General features: G+C 45.7%; 1 protein-coding gene across 1 annotated transcript in view; it reads left to right on the forward strand.

Moving 5' to 3' along the window:
* lrp12 (low density lipoprotein receptor-related protein 12) overlaps positions 1 to 19,310 on the forward strand; it is a 66,076-nt gene that overhangs the window by 20,040 nt on the left and 26,726 nt on the right. Inside the window, exon 4 of the mRNA XM_080193730.1 lies at positions 1,576 to 1,778. Within this exon, the coding sequence (XP_080049856.1) occupies positions 1,576 to 1,778 (203 nt within the window). The remainder of the gene's footprint in view (positions 1 to 1,575; positions 1,779 to 19,310) is intronic.

Below are 19,310 nucleotides of genomic sequence, written 5' to 3' on the forward strand. Positions count from 1 at the left end.
GGATCTTGAGGGGAGGACACCTGAAGTTAAAAGGGGTTACTGATGGAGGCAGTGTTCCCCCTTCCCCAGTTCTGCCTGAGGCCTGAATCTGATTATTTTCGGGCTTTCCCCACCTTGAAGATTTAGACTGGGCAGAAACGGTCCTTGCATGGGTAATAATTGGTCGCTATAGGGCCTCAACGGGGCAAGGATGGGTGGCCTTCTGCGGTCCCGTCCGCTCCAGGATAAAACTGCAGTGAGGTCGAGGACGGCAGGAATCCAAAGGTAAGCCCGTCCAAGGAATTTTGTGCCCACCCTCCCAGATATAATCGTGCCGGAGGGTGTGTAAAGTTCAGCCTAAGTGCTTAATGCCTGCTGGCCCTAAAAAGGTTTACAGTAAATTGATTGTTTTACAAGTGAAGTCCCTTGTTATGGAACAACTGTGGTAACTAATTTGAGTAAAGTAAGATCCCACAAACAGCAAGGAAACGAAGATCCATATTTGGTGGATGACGGAGAGATCTCTGCCATTTGCATCATGCTGTTTTTTTAGGCTGTAAACAAGGCTTCTGTTTAGCTGCATGTCAGAAAGGCACCATCTCTGACAATATAGTGACCATAGAACCATAAGCCCTTAAGACATAGGAGCAGAATTAGGCCACACGGCCCATCGAGTCTGCTCCACCATTCAATCATGGCTAATTTTTTTCTCATTCGTGTTCTCCTGTCTTTTCCCCATAACTCCTTATTAATCAAGAACCTATCTATCTGTCTTAAAATCACTCAATGACCTGGCCCCCACAGCCTTCTGCGGCAAAGAGTTCTATAGATTCACAGCTCTGTGGCTGAAGAAATTTCTCATCTCTGTTTTAAAGACTCGTCCCTTTAGCCTGAGGTTGTGCCCTCTGGTTCTAGTTTTACCTACTAGTGGAAACATCCTCTCCACGTCCACTATATCCAGGCCAGGCAGTATCCTGCAAGTTTCAATAAGGTCCCCCCTCATCCTTCTAAACTCCAACGAACACAGACCCAGAGTCTTCAAGCATTCCTCATATGCAAACTCTTCATTCCAGGGATCATTCTTGTGAACCTCCTCTGGATTTTTTCCAAGGCCGGCACATCCTTCCTTAGTTATGAAGACCAGAACTGTTCACAATACTCCAAGTGACCAGTGCCTTATACAGCCTCAGAAGTACATCCCTGCTCTTGTACTCTAGCCCTCGCAACATGGGTGCTAACATTGCCTTTGCCTTCCTAACTGCCGACTGAACCTGCATGTTAACCTTAAGAGAATCTTGAACAATGACTCCCAAGTCCCTTTGTATTTCTGATTTCCTAAGCATTTTCCCATTTAGAAAATAGTCTGTGCCTCCATTCCTCCCTCCAAAGTGCATAACCTCACACCTTTCAACATAGTATTCCATCTGCCACTTCTTTGACCACTCTCCTAACCTATCCAATTACTTCTACAGCCCCCGCCCCCCCCTTCCTCAATACTACCTGTCCCTCTACATATCTTTGTAAACTGAATTTATTGTGATAAATTTTGTTGTTTGGCAGTGAAAGTTAAGAACTATTACCTTTTTTTGCCTTTAGCTTTCAGGATTTTGATATCCAGAACTCTGCTTGGTGCAGTTCAGACTGGCTAACTATAGGAACATACAAAAGTGTTGAAGGAACTCGGGTGTGTGGTTCTTCCATTCCAGCACCTTACATATCCTCAAAGGACCATGTCTGGATTAAGTTTCATTCAGATGACAGGTACACGGGAAAAGGCTTCCGGCTCTCTTATATCACAGGTATGTATAGAGTTGGTGTATTTTGCTTTATAAAGGGGAATATAATGTAGTTTGTTCTTACTTTTCTATTGCCCCTCCTTATTTCTTTAATCCCTTTCAGCTCGTTAGCCCTCTGAGATATGTGTTCCTTCGGTTTTGGATTTCTATGCATCCCTGATTTTAAGCACTCCTTTACAATTCCTTCCCTAAAACTTCTCCATCTCTTGCCCTCTTTCCTTCTTTAAGGCACTTTGAAAAAGCTCCCTCACCTGTCCTGTTTTTGCTGATGTGGTTCAGTGTCAGTTTTATTTGATAACATTCCTGTAAATGTGCTGTACAAGTGCAAATTGTTGACCTTCTTCCAGCTTCAGAAATGACCAAGAGGTATTAGGCAGCAAGTTTCCTTTTTAACATGGTTATTATATTCTAGGCTAACCTCTTGAAACAGGTTTCTGAAGAAAGATGAGACCATATGCGAGGGATGAGGTCCTGAGGTGTGAATATAGAGAGTTAGCCTGAAGGCTAATGTGCAGGATCTCAAAGGTAGTAATTTCAGGACTACTACCGATGCCAAGTGCCAGTGAGAATAGGAATAGGAAGATAAGGCAGATGAATGCGTGGCTTGAGAGCTGGTGCGTGGGGCAGGGATCTAGATTTTTGGATTATTGGGATCTTGCCTGGGGAAAGGCTGACCTGTTCAAGAGGGACGGGTTACACTTAAACTGGAGGGGGACTAACATCCTGGCAGGGAGATTTGCTAGAGCCACTCGGGAGGATTTAAACTAGTTTGGCAAGGGAGTGGGATTCAAAGCAGTAGGGAGATACAAGAAGTTTGAGGACAGCATAGAAGTTAAAGAGAGCACGTTAAGTAATAAAGGCAGTGTCAGAAATTCTAGTACCAGGCAGATCAGGCAAAAGCAGGACAGAGAGCAAGGGAAGTCCAGATTAAACTGCATCTATTTCAATGCAAGAGGCCTGACGGGCAAGGCAGATGAACTCAGGGTATGAATGGGCACGTAGGTCTAGGGTATTATTAGCAATTACTGAAACATGGCTAAGGGAGGGACAGAACTGGCAGCTCAGTGTTCCAGGGTACAGATGCTATTGGAAAGATGGAACAGGAGGTAAGAGAGGAGGGGGAGTTGCACTTTCGATTAGGGAAAACGTCACGGCTGCACTGAGAGCAGATATATCTTACGGTTCGGCCACTGAGTCTATTCGGGTAGAACTGAGAAATAAGAAGGGAGAAATCACTTTGATAGGGTTGTATTATTAGGTCCCCAAATAGTTGGCAGTAAATTGAGGAGCAAATATGTCAGGCGATTACAGATAGCTCCAAGAAAAATAGTGGTAATAGTCGGAGATTTTAACTTTCCCAACATTGACTGGGACAGCCATAGTATTAGAGGGTTGGATGGAAAGAAATTTAAGTGTATTCAGGAGGAATTTCTCATTCAGTATGTGGATGGCCTGACTAGAGAGGGGGCAAAACTTGACCTCTTCTTGGGAAATAAGGAAGGGCAGGTGACAGAAGTGTTAGTGAAGGATCACTTTGAGACTAATAATTCTATTAGTTTTAAGATAGTTGTGGACAATGATAGGTCTGGCCCAAAAGTTAAAATTCTAAATTGGGGCAAGGCCAATTTTGATGGGAAAGCAAAGGGACGTCTCATAAGTGGCAGGCTTTCAAAAGGGTTCAGGGTAAACACATTCCCCTTAGAGTGAAGGCAAGGCTGGCAGAAGTAGGGAACCATGGATGACTCGAATATTGAGGCCCTGGTCAAGAAGAAAAGGCACATGACGTGCGTGGGCAGCTGGGATCAAGTGAATCCCTTGAATAGTATAGGGGGTGTAGCAGTAGAGCTAAGAGAGAAATCAGGAGGGTAAAAAGGAGACACAAGATTGTTTTGGCAGATAAGGCAAAGGAGAATCCAAAGAGCTTCTACAAGTACATAAAGGGCAAAAAAGTAACAAGGGAGAGAGTAGGGCCTCTTAAGGATCAACAAGGTCATCTATGTGCAGATCCACAAGATGGGTGAGATCCTAAATGAAAATTTCTCATCAGTATTTACTATTAAGAAAAGCATGGGTGTTAGGGAACTTGGGGAAATAAATAGTGATGTCTTGAGGAGTGTACATATTACAGTGGTGGTGGTGCTGGCAGTCTTAAGGCACATCAAAGTAGATAAACCCCTGGGACCTGACGAAGTATATTCCAGGACATTGTGGGAGGCTAGGGAGGAAATTGTGGGTCTCCGAGCCAAGATATTTGAATCATCGATTGTCACGGGTGAGATGCTTGAAGATTGGAGAATGAATAATGTTTGTTTAAAAAGGGCTGCAGGGAAAAGCCTGGGAACTAAAGGCCAATGAGCCTGGTGGGTAAATTGTTGGAAAGTACTTTGAGAGACAGGATCTACAGGCATTTAGAGACGCAAGGACTGATTAGGGACAGTCAGCATGGCTTTGTGAGTGGAAAATCATGCCTCACAAATTCGATTGAGTATTCTGAAGGGGTAACGAAGAAGGTAGATGAGGGCAGTGCAGTTGATGTTGCCTACATGGACTTTAGCAAGGCCTTTGACAAGATACCACATGATAGGTTGTTGCATAAGGTTAAATGGATCTAAATGGATACAAAATTGGCTTCTTGGCAGAAGCCAGAGGATGGTTGTAGAGAGTTATTTTTCAAACTGGAGGCATGTGACCAGCGGTGTGCCTCTGGGATCAGTGCTGGTCCACTGTTATTTGTCACTTATATTAATGATTTGGATGAAAATATAGGAGGCATGGTTAGTAAGATCACAGATGACATCAAGATTGGTAGCATAGTGGACAGTGAAGAAAGTTATCTCCAATTGCAATGGGATCTTGATGAATTGCGCCAGTGGGCTGACGAATGGCAGGTGGAGTTTAATTTAGATAAATGTGAGGTGATATATTTTGGTAGATTAAACCAGAGCAGGACTTGCTCAGTTAATGGTAGGGCATTGGGGAGAGTTACAGAACAGAGAGATCTGGAGATACAGGTTCGTAGCTCCTTGAACATGGAGTCACAGGTGGACAGAGTGGTGAAGAAGGCATTCAGCATACTTGGTTTCATTGGTCAGAACACTGAATATAGGAGTTGGGATGTCTTATTGAAGGTTTCTCAAGACATTGGTAAGGCCACACTTGGAATACTGTGTGCAATCCTAGTCACTCTGTTATAGAAAGAATATTATTAAATCGGAAAGAGTGCAGAGAAGATTTACTAGGATGTTACTGAGACTTGATGGTTTGAGTTATAACGAGAGGGTGAGTAGAGTGGGACTCTTTTCTCTGGAGCATAGGAGGCTGAGGGATGATCTTATAGTGGTCTATAAAATAATGAGGGGTACAGATCAGCTGGATAGTCAATATTTTTCCCCAAAGGTAGGGGAGTCTATAACTAGAGGGCATAGGTTTAAGGCGAGAGAGGAGAGAGACAAAAGTGTCCAGAAGGGCAATCTTTTTGCACAGAGGGTGGTGAGTGTCTGGAACAAGCTGCCAGAGGTAATAGTAGAGGCGGGCATAATTTTGTCTTTTGAAAAGCATTTAGACAGTTACATGGGTATAGAGGGATATGGGCCAAATGCGGGCAATCGGGATTAGCTTAGGAGCTTAAAAAAAAAGGGCAGCATGAACAAGTTGGGCTGAAAGGCCTGTTTTCATAGTGTAAATCTCTAGGATTCATAGTGTTTTGCAGAAAGATGCATTTCAGTTCCTTCAACATCATGAACAGTATTTTTAACCTGTGCTGGCAAATCTGTGATATGATGTGGAGATGCAAGCATTGGACTTGGGTAAGAAGTCTCACAACACCAGGTTAACACCAGGCCACTAGCCTTCCGAACATTGCCACTTGGTCAGGTGAGTGGGAGTTCTTTTCACAAACAGGGCATATAAAAACACAAACTCAATTTAGAAAATAATGATTGGAATGCGAGTCTTTACAGGTAATCAAATCTTAAAGGTACAGACATTATGAGTGGAGAGAGCGTTAAGTACAGGTGTTTTGTCTCCAGACAAGACAGTGAGATTTTCCAAGTCCAGGCAAGTCGTGGGGGTACAGATAGTTTGACATGAACCCAAGATCCAGGTTGGGACCGTCCTCGTGTGTGCGGAACTTGGCTATCAGTCTCTGCTCAGTGACTGTGCGCTGTTGTGTGTCGTGAAGGCCGCCATGGAGAGCTCTTACCGAAGATCAGAGGCCAAATGTGCGTGACCGCTGAAGTGTTCCCCAACAGGAAGAGAAGTCTTGCCTGGTGATTGTCGACCAGCATGCATTGATCTGTTGTCATAGCGTCTGCATGGTCTCCCCAGTGTACCATGCTGCGGACATCCTTTCTTGCAGCGTATCAGGTAAACAAAGTTGCAAGAGTACGTACCATATACTTGATCTATGGTGTTCTCGTGAGATGTTAGCATTCAAATCGATGATCCGGCACGTCTTGCAGAGGTTCTGCGGCAGGGTTATGTGGTGTCATTGTCCCCGTTCTCCTGAAGGCTGGGTAGTTTGCTGCAGACAATGGTCTGTTTGAGATGCTGCAGTTGTTTGAAGGCAAGAAGTGGGAGTGTGGGGATGGCCTTCGGAGATGTTCGTCTCCATCAGTGACATGTTGAAGGCTCTGGAGGAGATGCCGTAGCTTCTCCGCTCTGGGGAAGTACTGGACGACGAAGGTACTCTGTCCACCGTGTCCCATGTTTGTCTTCTGAGGAGGTCGGTGCGGTTTTTTGCTGTCGTGCATCGGAACTGTCAGTCGATGAGTTGAGCACCATATTATGTTCTTATGAAGGCATTTTTCAGCGTCTGGAGGTGTCTGTTGCGATCCTCCTTATCTGAGCAGATCCTGTGTATATGGAGGGCTTGTCCGTAGGGGATGGCTTCTTTAACATGTTTAGGGTGGAAGCTGGAGAAGTGGAGCATCGTGAAGTTATCCGTGGGCTTGCGGTACAGTGAAGTGCTGAGGTGACAGTCCTTAATGGAGATGCGTGTGTCCAAGAATGCAGTCGACTCCGGAGAGTAGTTCATGGTGAGTCTGATGGTGGGATGGAACTTGTTGATGTCATCATATAGTTGTTTCAGTGATTGTTCACCGTGAGTGTAAAGGAAGAAAACGTCATCGATGGATCTAGCGTACAGCATTGGTTGAAGGTCCTGTGCAGTGAAGAAGTCTTGTTCAAGCCTGTGCATGAAGATATTGAGGTGCAAATTTGGTTCCCGTGGCTGTTCCGTGTGTCTGGATGAAGAACTGGCTGAAGGTGAAGACATTGTGGTCCAGGATGAAGCAGATGAGTTGTAAAATTGCATCTGGAAACTGGCAGTTTTCGGTGTTGAGTACTGAGGCAGCTGCAGCAATGCCATCGTCGTGGGGGATGCTGGTGTAGAGCGCTGAGACATCCATTGTGACGAGGAGTGCTCCTAGTTCAACTGCTCCATGCGTGCTAAGTTTCTGTAGGAAGTCCGTAGTGTCGCGACAAAAGCTGGGGGTTCTTTGTACAACGGGTTTCAGGATGCCCTCGACGTAACCAGAGAGGTTCTCGCACAGGGTCCATTGCCTGATACGATGGTACGGCCGGGTGTGTTTGCCTTCTGTATGCAGGCAAGCCCACAGATGCCCTTGTAAGAACAGGAGATGGCACTCGACTCATTGATTGAAAGTTCTGATGCGACACAGCAAAAAACCGCACCACCCTCCTCAGAAGACACACGGGACACGGTGGACAGAGTACCCTTCATCATTCAGTACTTGCCCGGCGTGGAGAAACTACGACATCTCCTCTGGAGCCTTCAACATGTCGTTGTCGTCGTCATTGATGAAGACGAACATCTCACCACAGCCATCCCATACCCTCATTTCTTGCCTTCAAACAACCGCATAATGTCAAACAGACCATTGTCTGCAACAAACTACCCAGCCTTCAGGAGAACTGTGGCCACGACACCACACAACCCTGCCACAGCAACCTCTGCAAGACGTGCTGGATCACCGACATGGATGCCATCATCTCATGTGAGAACACCATCCACCAGGTACACGGTACGTACTCTTGCAACTTGACCAACGTTGCCTACCTAATGTGCCACAGGAAAGGATGTCCTGAGGCATGGTACATTGGGGAGACCATGCAGACGCTATAACAACGGATGAATGAACACTGCTCAACAGTCACCAGACAAGAGTTTCTCTCCCTGCTGGGGAACGCTTTGGCAGTCACGGGCATTCGTCCTCTGATCTTTGGGTAAGTATTCTCCTCCAAGGCGGCCTTCATGATACATGATAGCGCAGAGTCGCTGAGCAGAGACTGATAGCTAAGTTCCGCACACGAGGCAGACCTCAATGGGATCTTGGGTTCATGTCACCCTACCTGTATCCCCCACGATTTGCCTGGACTTGCAAAATCTCACTATCCTGTCTGGAGACAATACACATCCCTTTAACCTGTGCTTAACGCTCTTTCTACTCACGTTGCCTATACCTTTTTAAGACTTGATTGTCTGTAAAGACTCGCATTCCAATCATTATTTTGTAAATTGAACTCGTGTCTTTATATGCCCTGTTTGTGAATAGAACTCCCACTCACCTGATGAAGGGGCAGCACTGGGAAAGCTAATGGCTTTTGCGACCAAATAAACCTGTTGGACTTCAGCCTGGTGTTAAATCTGTGACATGCCAATGTATGTGTGCACACATTAATGGATTACCATCTTCAGCAAATTCTGAATTTGTTTTTATACAGTTCATTCCATAATCTAAAGGCAACTCAATGATCTCATTTCCTTTGAAGTCTAATTACTATTTTGCAGGTAAAGTATCCGGTCAGTTTGTATAGAGCAGGGTCCCATAGAAGATGGCGAAATCATTAACTTTGGTGGTGTTGGCTGAGTGGATTTTGCCCTTTAGCGTTGGCAGCAAAGTCATTCATTCGATCTTGAATTTACTGGCATTTAATTTGATCTTTAATCTTTCATGGGATATAGACATCTCTGGCAAGTCAGACATTTGTTGCCCATCCCTCACTGCCCCTGATCTGAGTGGCTTGATAAGCCATTTCAGAGGGCGGGTAAGAGTCAGCCACATTGCTGTGGATCTGGAGTCACCTGTAGACCACAGAATTAAAAGTGAGTCTCAGTAATGGTAACCATGAAACGATCGTCGATTGTTGTGAACATTTGTCTTGTTCACTAATATCTTTGAAGGAAATCTGCCATCCTTACCTCGTCTGGCCTACAGGTGACATGCCAGGGTGTGTGTGCACACGTTAATGGGTCACCATCATCAGCAAATTCTGAATTGATGGAATGAACTATATAAAAACAATCTAACGTTGTATAGAGTCGCAGTTACCTACTGTATATAAATTGACTGGATACTTTACCTGCAGAATAGTAATTAGCCTTCAAAGGAAATGAGATGGTTGAGTTGCACTTTAGATTGTGGAATGAACTATATAAAAACAAATTAACGTGTGCACACATACATTGGCATGTCACCTGTAAGCCAGACTAGGTAAGGGTGGTAGATTTCCTCCTTTAAAGGCTATTAGTGACAGATTTTCACAACAATTGATGATCATTTCATGGTCGCCATTACTGAGATTCACTTTCAATTCTAGATTTTTTTTTTGTTAATTTGAATGTAAATTCCATTGGCTGCCATGGTGGGCTTTGAACCAGTGTCCCAGAGAACTTTCCTATGCCTCTGATATAGAGGTCTGAGAGTCCTTACTTTGTAGAGTCTCACTTAGGTTTGGAGTCATACTCTGGATGCAATAGCAATGAGTGGCTTGATACTAAATAATGTGTGAAGGCAGCAATTTTTATTGAACAATTATGAATGATAAACAAAATAAGTAACTTTACTAAAGTATAAACATAAAGAAAGGAAGAAAGACAATTTTATCGTAGCACAAATGGCAATTCCAGATTGTTCTGTTCAAGATTCTTCCATAAAGTGGAATCCCAGTATGGAGGAATTATTTTGTGAGGAAAAGTTAAACAGTTTAGGACTCCTTCTTCTGCTCTGTAGGGATTCTATGATCCTACTCATTGGAATTTATAAGAATGAGAGGTGATCTCATTAAAACATACAGGATTCTTAAGGGGTTTGACAGGGTTAATGCTAAGATGTTTCCCCTCATAGAGTCTAGGACCAGAGGGCATAGTCTCAGAATAAAAAGGGAGCCAACTTAAGACTGAGATAAGGAGGAACTTCTGAGGGTTGAAATTCCACAGAGAGCTTGGTCGCAGAGTCCTTGGGCACATTTAAGATTGAAATAGATTTAAGGAAAACAGGGGTTTTTGGGAAAGGGCAGGAAAGTGAATGTGAGGAATTTTGGATCACCCGTGATCCTATTGAATGGCAGAGAATGCTTGAGGGGCCAAATGGCCTACTCCTGTTCCTATTGCTTATGGACTTACCCCTAATTAGGTTGTTCGCTAGAATGGTGAAATTCTCCTTGGCTCATACATCAGCAAGTCTCCAAATAACCCGGCACTGAGATGGACTCTGCGGTCAGTCACTTTTTCACATCCCTTCTCTGTAGCCTTCAGAGGTTGACTATTCCACTCTGACTGCAGCCCTAAATATGGGTGTTTACCCCTTTGTCTAATTTCTGGCTTCATTCCAGCCTTCTGAGTCCTCTATCCAGACAATCTCAAAACAAGAGTCTAGCAACCTTGAATCCTTATCAGATTCTTTTTAGAACACTGCAAGATTTACACACTTGGCAGTATTCAGGCTGTTTATACATTTCTTTGATGGTGTCTCCTTTTTTTTTCATTCATTCCAGCAAGTCAATCTGTCCATCAGGACCCAGACTCTCATCTTCAATGCTATCTTGCAGTTGCTTCAAGACCTCCTTCATTTTGAATGTCTCTGTCTCTAGCTGTGTTAGATGGCTTGAGTTGTCCTCAAATTCCTGTTACAGATTTGAATTCTCCATTTTAGTGCCGCTACCTGCTTCAGGAACTGATCATGTGAAACTAATAATGCAGCTAGCCTGAGCTAGACATTGACCCCATTTCTGAAGCAGTATATATCTCCATGCTTTCCACTTTTCCCTGTATTAAAATAAAAAATGGTGTCTCCAACCTGCCATTAATCAAGTTATACTGCCCATTAATCAAACTCCATCTCCTGATTCTACACCATAACTAATGCGCGTTGGGAGGTAGGTCTGCTGAGGAGCAGTGGAGGATCTTTAAGGAGATCTTTCTTCGTGCTCAGCAGAAATTTATTCCGATGGTCAAAAAGGACCGTAGGAGGAGAGGTAATAAGCCGTGGATAACGAAGGAGGTGAAGGAAAGTGTTAAATTAAAAGCGGAGGCGTTTAGAACAAAGAACAACAAAGAACAACACAGCACGGGAAACAGGCCCTTCGGCCCAACGAGCCTGCGCCGCCGTCCCCCTGCCTCAGTGACCTATTCATGATTTTAGTCTACGCCTAACGTGCGAGGATCAGGGAGGTCCAATTTAGGGACAATTTAGTACCCAATCAATCAGCCTAAAAGCACATCTTTGGGGGATGTGGGAGGAAACCGGAGCACTCGGAGGAAACCCACGCAACCACGGGGAGAACGTGCAAACTCCCACAGACACAGGCCCAAATCCATGTGTCCGCACAGCAACAGAGATGGTCTCTGAGCTGTCATGTTGCCCTCGAGATGGTCCAGTTTAAGCACACTAACGACATGAAGCAATAGGCAACTCCCGAAGCAACGTCCAAGAGCAGCCCACTACAACCTGCCGCATGCATGCCCCTTGCTGGACTTAAATGCCTGTGGAGACAAAAAAATTCATTATTAAACAGGCAAAGACTAACATCCCTGAGGCAAAACGTATTCCCAGGCCTACAATGTTAAGTAAGGCCTACTATATCCCCCTATATGTAGCCCGCTCATATGGCTGTCTAAGTGACTCTTAAACAACCCTAGCGTGCCTGCTTCCACCACCTTACTCGGCAGTGCATTCCACACCCCCACTACCCTTTGCGTGAAAAACTGCCCTCTAATATTTGTCTTATATCTAGCCCCCCTCACCCTAAGCCCGTGACCCCTCGTTCTATCCATTTCTAATAGCGGAAAAAGCTTACCACCATTTACTCTATCTATCCCCTTCATAATCTTATAAACCTCTATTAGATCCCCCCTCAGCCGACGTCTCTCAAGGGAAAACAGCCCAAGTTCATTCAATCTTTCCTCGTAAGACAGCCCTTCCATACCAGGCAACATCCTGGTAAATCTCCTCTGCACTCTCTCCAGGATCTCTACATCCTTTCGGTAGTACGGCGACCAGAACTGGACGCAGTACTCCAAGTGAGGCCTAACCAACGTTCTATACAACTGCAACATCAGACTCCTACTCTTATATTCTATACCTCTTCCTATGAAGGCTAACATACCATACGCTTTCCTCATCACATTCTGCACCTGCACCGACACCTTCAGGGACTTGTGCACTTGCACCCCCAGGTCTCTCTGCGTATCTATACTCCGGATAGTTCTACCTTTTATCGTATAACTCCCCTCCACATTATTCCGGCCAAAGTGCATCACCTCGCATTTCTCCGGATTAAATTCTATTTGCCATCTATCTGCCCAATCTACCAGCCTGTCTATGTCCTGTTGCATTGCCAGGCACTGCTCCTCAGTACCCGCCAATCCAACCATCTTAGTGTCATCAGCAAATTTGCTGATCACACCACCTACCCCCTCTTCCAAGTCATTAATATATACCACAAATAGAAGAGGTCCAACTACCGAGCCCTGCGGCACACCACTGGTGACAGGCCTCCGGTTGGAAAAGGAGCCTTCCACTACTACTCGCTGTCTCCTCCTCCCAAGCCAGTTCTCCACCCATCTACATACCTGGCCTTGTATCCCATGAGCCTTCACCTTTTCTATCAGCCTACCATGAGGGACCTTGTCAAACGCCTTACTGAAATCCATATAGACGACATCAACGGCTTGTCCTTCGTCAACCGTTTTTGTCACCTCTTCAAAAAATTCCACTAGATTCGTAAGGCACGACCTCCCTGTAACGAAGCCATGCTGCGTATCCCTGATCAGATTGCAGCGCTCCAGATGTTCATACATCCTATCCTTGAGGATCCTCTCCATTAGCTTGCCTATAACTGAAGTCAAGCTCACCGGCCTATAATTCCCTGGGTTATCCCTCTGACCCTTCTTAAACAACGGTACTACATTTGCAATGCGCCAATCCTCTGGGACCTCACCTGTGTCCAAAGAAGAGACAAAGATTTGCGTCAGAGGCCCAGCAATTTCATCCCTCACCTCCCTTAGCAGCCTGGGATAGATGCCATCAGGCCCCGGAGATTTATCCGTCTTTATACTGTCTAAAAGTCCCAACACCTCTTCCCTCGTGATGACTATATCCCTCAACGGATCCTCAAACTCCTCAAGCACAGCACCAGACATCCAGCCCCTCTCCTGCGTGAATACCGACGCAAAGTATTCATTCAGGATCTCCCCCATTCCCCCAGGCTCCAAGCATAGTTCCCCTCCTCTGTCCCTGAGAGGACCAATCTTCCCTCTAACCATCCTTTTATTTCTAACATAGGAGTAAAATGCCTTAGGATTTTCTTTAATCCTACCCGCCAAAGCCATTTCGTGGCCCCTTTTTGCCTTTCTGATGCCCCTTTTAAGTTCTCTCCTACATTCTCTGTATTCTTCTAACGCTATCTCTGTCCTCAAATGCCTAGATCTAATGTACGCCTCCCTCTTCCTCCTGACCAGGTCCTCAATATCCCTAGTTACCCACGGCTCTCTAATCCTACCCTTCCCATCCTTCCTCTTGACCGGCACGTGCCTTTCCTGCAAAGATTTTAGTTTTCCCTTGAGAGACTCCCACATACCCAGCGTCGACCTGCCATCAAACAGCTTACCCCAGTCCGTATCTTTAAGATCCTGTCTAATCCGGTTGTATCTAGCCCTCCCCCAGTTTAACACCCTCCCCTTAGGACAGGCTTCATCTTTATCCATTAATATCTTAAACCAGACAGAGTTGTGGTCACTGTTAGCCACCTGCTCTCCTACTTCAACGTCAACCACCTGCCCAGGCTCATTCCCCAGAACCAAGTCCAGTATAGCCCCCTCTCTGGTCGGGCTATCCACATACTGCTCCAGGGATCCTTCCATTACACACTGTACAAATTCCTCCCCGTCAGCACCCTCTGATCTCGGCACCTTCCAGTCTACCCCGGGGAGATTAAAATCTCCCACTACCACCACCCTATTCTTCCTGCACTTATCTAGAATGTCCCTGCTTATCCCTTCTTCCACAGCCCTCGGGCTGTTGGGCGGTCTGTAGTACACACCCAACATAGTAACATCTCCCTTCCTATTCCTCAACTCCACCCATAGCGACTCGATTCCTATATCCTCTATACCTCCCTCCCTCTGCACTGCTATGATGCAATCCTTAACTAACAACGCCACTCCCCCACCTCTCAGCGACCCACCCCTATCACGCCTGAAGCACTTATACCCGGGAACATTCAACTGCCAGTCCTGCCCTTCCTTTAACCAAGTCTCTGTCACCGCCACCACTTCCAACTTCCTTTCGAACATTATTGCCTTCAGTTCATCTGTTTTGCCAGTCACACTCCTAGCATTGAAACACATGCACCGAAGACCCTCAGAAACAATCCGATCCTTCTTCCTACCCTCCGGGCTTACCCTATCCCCAATCCCAGTTCCGTCCACATCCCCACCCCCCCTCCATATTAGTTTAAACCCTGCCGAAACACTCCAACTAACCTTCCAGCTAAGATATGCACACCCTTCCCAGTTAACTGTACCCCATCCCTCTTATATATTTGCCCCTCTTTCATAAAGACTTCCCAATGGTCTACGAATCTAAAACCCTCTGCCCTACACCAATCCTTCAACCACGCATTGAGTTGGAGTATCTCATTATTTCTAGCCCTGCTAGCCCCAGGCACCGGCAGCAGCCCAGAGAATGCCACCCTGGAGGCCCTACATTTCAGCCTAGCCCCCAACTCCCTGAACTGCCTACGTATGTCCCCCCTGCACTTTGTTCCTACATCCTTCTCTCCTACGTGCACTATCACATCAGACTCGGTCCCTCCACCCTTCAAAATTCCCTCTACCCTTTCTGAAACATCCTGTACCCCTGCTCCAGGGAGGCAGACTACCATCCTGGAGTCCCGCTTTTGCCCACAGAACCGCCTGTCAATCCCTTTGACTCTCCCATCCCCCACCACTATCTCACACCCTGCACTCTTCCCTTCCTCCGAGGTATTCTGATCTCCCTCCCTTGCCTTCTCTACCCCAGCTGTCACCCCACCCTTAATATTCCGGCGTAATTCCTCTGGGGCGGTCCTAGTGCCATGACTCCTTTTCTTTTTGCTCTTCCTAACTGTAACCCATCCATCTCTCCTCCCAGGTCCTGGTATCTGCTCAGTGTTACTGTCCCTATCCATTATTTCCTCATTTTCCCTAACTAAAAACATGTCCTCCAGCCTCAGTTCCAGCTGCCTCACCCGGGCCCTTAATCTCTGCACCTCTAGACATTTCCCGCATATGTGGGCTTTCGGGAGATGTGCTGTCTCCAGAAATGTCCACATATGACAACGAACACAGTGAACACGTGTAACCCTAGACCCTGCCATTATGTTTGCCCCCTATTAAGGTGTCCTATTAATTCCTGTTACCAAGCCTACTCTCGCCCAAGCCCAGTGAGCTTAAGCCCTGTTACCTCTCACTCTGCTTCCCGCCTCACTCCACTGCCCGCTCCCGACGCTGCCCGCTATCTACCTTGGCCTTCTTTTTATACTCCCGCGCTCCCTTCCCAGCAGCCCCCGCGCCTATCTCCCGCTATGGAGCGCCAAAATAATCAAAAAACCCTCTCGAACTAGAATTAAGTCAAAATATAGTAATTACAATGCAGCACACTCACCAAAAGGCAGCCACTCGTCGAAATCACAGCTCCAGAGAACAGTGAGAACAGTTTAGAGTAGCTAAGAGTAGTGGGCGAGAAGAGGATTGGGAGAGGTTTAAATGTCAACAAAGATTGACAAAAGTTGATAAAGAAGGGTAGGAGAAACTGTGAAGCTGGGCTAGCGCTTAATATAAAAAAGGATAGCAAGAGTTTTTATAAATATATAAAAAGGAAGAGGCTGGCTAGGGTGAACGTTGGTCCCTTAGAGGATGAGAAGGGGGACTTAGTGGTAGGGGATGGGGATATGGCTGAGGTCTTGAATAACTTTTTTGTTTCAGTCTTCACAGAGGAGGACGTGAATAATTTGCCGGATGTTAGAGATGGAAAGGTGGTAGGACTGGAGGGTCTCGATGACATTACTGTTACTAGAGAGGTGGTGCTCGACAGACTGGAGGGGCTGATTGTGGACAAGTCCCCAGGACCGGATGGAATGCATCCGAGGGTCCTGAAAGAAATGGCGGAGGTGATAGTGGATGCCTTGGTGGTTATTTTCCAGACGTCGCTGGATTCCGGGGAAGTGCCGGAAGATTGGAAAACGGCTAATGTTACGCCATTGTTTAAGAAGGGTGCCAGGCAAAAGGCGGGGAATTATAGGCCTGTTAGTTTAACGTCTGTTGTAGGTAAAATGTTAGAATCCGTCATCAAGGAGGAAATAGCGAGGCATCTTGAGGGGAACTGCTTGATAGAGCAGACGCAGCACGGTTTCGTTAAAGGGACGTCGTGTGTGACAAATTTCCTGGAGTTCTATGAGAATGTGTCTAGGGCGGTGGATAGAGGAGAGCCGGCGGATGTGGTCTTTCTTGATTTTCAGAAGGCGTTTGACAAGGTACCTCAAGAGGTTATTGCAGAAGGTCAGGGGGCATGGAGTTGGGGGTAGGGTGTTAGCGTGGATAGAGGACTGGTTGTCAAATAGGAGGCAGAGAGTGGGGGTCAATGGGTGCTATTTGGATTGGCGGATGGTGACTAGTGGAGTGCCCCAGGGGTCGGTGCTGGGGCCTCAGCTATTTACCATCTATATAGATGATCTGGAGGAGGGAACCAAGTGTAGGGTGTCGAAATTTGCTGATGACACCAAAATTGGTGGAACGGCAAATTGTGCGGAGGGTGGGGAGAGTCTACAGAAGGATCTAGATAGGCTGGGCGAATGGGCCAGGAAATGGCAAATAGAATTTAATGTTGGCAAGTGCGAGGTGGTCCACTTTGGTAGGAATAATGGTAGGAAAGATTATTACTTAGGTGGAGAAAAACTGCAGCAGGCGACGGTGCAGAGGGACCTCGGGGTCCTTGTGCATGAGTCGCAAAAACCCAGCTTGCAGGTGCAGCAGGTGGTCAGGAAGGCGAATGGGATGCTGGCCTTCATAGCGAGGGGGATTGAATATAAAAGTAGGGAGGTCTTGCTGCGGCTGTATAGGGCATTGGTGAGGCCGCAGCTGGAGTACTGTGTGCAGTTTTGGGCGCCGTACTTACGCAAGGATATTTTGGCCTTGGAGGGAGTGCAGAGGAGGTTTACTAGGCTGATGCTGGAGTTGAGGGGGTTGAGCTATGAGGAGAGGCTGAATAAATTAGGCTTGTACTCGTTAGAGTTTAGAAGAATGAGGGGAGATCTCATTGAGACGTATAAGATGATGAATGGGATAGATAGGATAGAGGTGGAGAGACTCTTCCCGCTCAGAAAGGATAGCAGGACTAGGGGGTACAGCCTCAAGATAAAGGGGGGGCGGTTTAGAACAGAGTTGAGGAGGAACTTCTTCACTCAAAGGGTGGTGAATCTCTGGAATTCTCTGCCTGTTGAAGTGGTGGAGGCTACCTTGCTAAATATTTTTAAGATGCGGGTTGATGGGTTTTTGATAAGAGAGGGGATTAAGGGTTATGGGGAGAGGGCAGGAATGTGGAACTGAGCCACGACAGATCAGCCATGATCTTATTGAATGGCGGGGCAGGCTCGAAGGGCTAGTTGGCCTACTCCTGCTCCTATTTCTTATGTAACCATGTCATGTGCAAGTTTATTTCCTACCTTGTTCAAGGGTCATTAAATACAATAAGAATTGATTCCTGCTAAACAACAGAAAACCATTTTTATTTTAATAAATATAGCACAAAAAGGAAAGAAAGTAGTTTGGACAAAACAAACAACAATGAATGTAGTCTGACCAGATGAAAACAAAACCTTAAGGAAAAACAAGTCCTCAGTTTAGAATAGTATCCCTATAGTGCAGGCGAGTCTGCACTGACTCTGACAAAGTATCTTACCTGGACCTTCTTCCTCACTCTATCACAGTAACCCCACATAGTTAGCTGGCTAATGCATCTAACTTCCACACCTTGGGACACTAAGGGGCAATTTAGAATGGCCAATCCACCTAACCTGCACACATTTCCGGACTGTGGGAGGAAACCAGAGCACCCACACAGACATGGGGAGAATGTCTGTGTGGAGTTTGCACATTCGTCCAAGGCTGGAATTGAACCTGGATCCCTGGTGCTGTGAGGCAGCAGTGCTAACCACTGTACCATTGTGTTGCCCCTTTAATTAATTACTATTGATTACTTACTTGACTTAATCAAAGCTCGATTACATTTGATTTTAAATCAAGATCTACAAAATAACTGCAAAAATTCAATATGGTTTTAATACAGATTCCCTTAAAATCAAGGAGGCAGCACACCTTCTCAAGGGCAACAAGTGATAGGCAATTAATGCTGGCTGAGTCAGCAAAGTCCACATTCCATGAATGAATAAAAGAAAGCAAAGAAATAAAACTCAAAATTGACAAAATTAGTAATTGCGGGCCTCAGACGTATATTGGATTATGAATCCAATAATTATTAACATTACACCACCACCTCCCCAATAATCATCACATATCATTCCTGATATGTAACTTAACTCCATCTGTTGACATTGGTTCATAGTCCTTAAAAGCTTTACAACAGAATTATTAATTCTGTTTTAAAATGTTCAATTGACCTAACCACAACAGTTTTGAGGGAGAACTGAGATATTTGAATCATCGATTGTCATGGGTGAGATGCCTGAAGATTGGCAAATGTTATGCCTTTGTTTAAAAGGGACTACAGGGAAAAGCCTGGGAACTACAGGCCAGTTAGCCTCACATCTGTGGTGGGTAAGTTGTTGGAAGGTACTTTGAGAGACAAGATGTACAGGCATTTAGAGATGCAAGAACTGATTAGGGACAATCAGCATGGCTTTGTGAGTGGAAAATCATGTCTCACAAATTTGAGTTTTTTTGAAAGGGTAACCAAGAAGGTAGGTAAGGGCAGTGCAATTACTGTTGTCTACATGGACTTTGGCAAGGCCTTTGATAAGGTACCGCATGGTAGGTGGTTGTTAATAAGGTTAAATCTCATGGGACCTAGGGTGAGGTATCTAAATGGATACAAAATTGACAGAAGCCAGATGGTGATTGTAGAGAGTTGTTTTTCAAACTGGAGGCCTGTGACCAGCGGTGTGACTCTGGGATCAGTGCTGAATCCACTGTTGTTTGTAATTTATATTAATGATTTGGATGAGAATATAGGAGGCATG

The sequence above is a fragment of the Carcharhinus amblyrhynchos genome, chromosome 8 (assembly GCF_965287045.1).
Source record: "Carcharhinus amblyrhynchos chromosome 8, sCarAmb.v2.hapA, whole genome shotgun sequence".
NCBI classification, from domain to species: domain Eukaryota; kingdom Metazoa; phylum Chordata; class Chondrichthyes; order Carcharhiniformes; family Carcharhinidae; genus Carcharhinus; species Carcharhinus amblyrhynchos.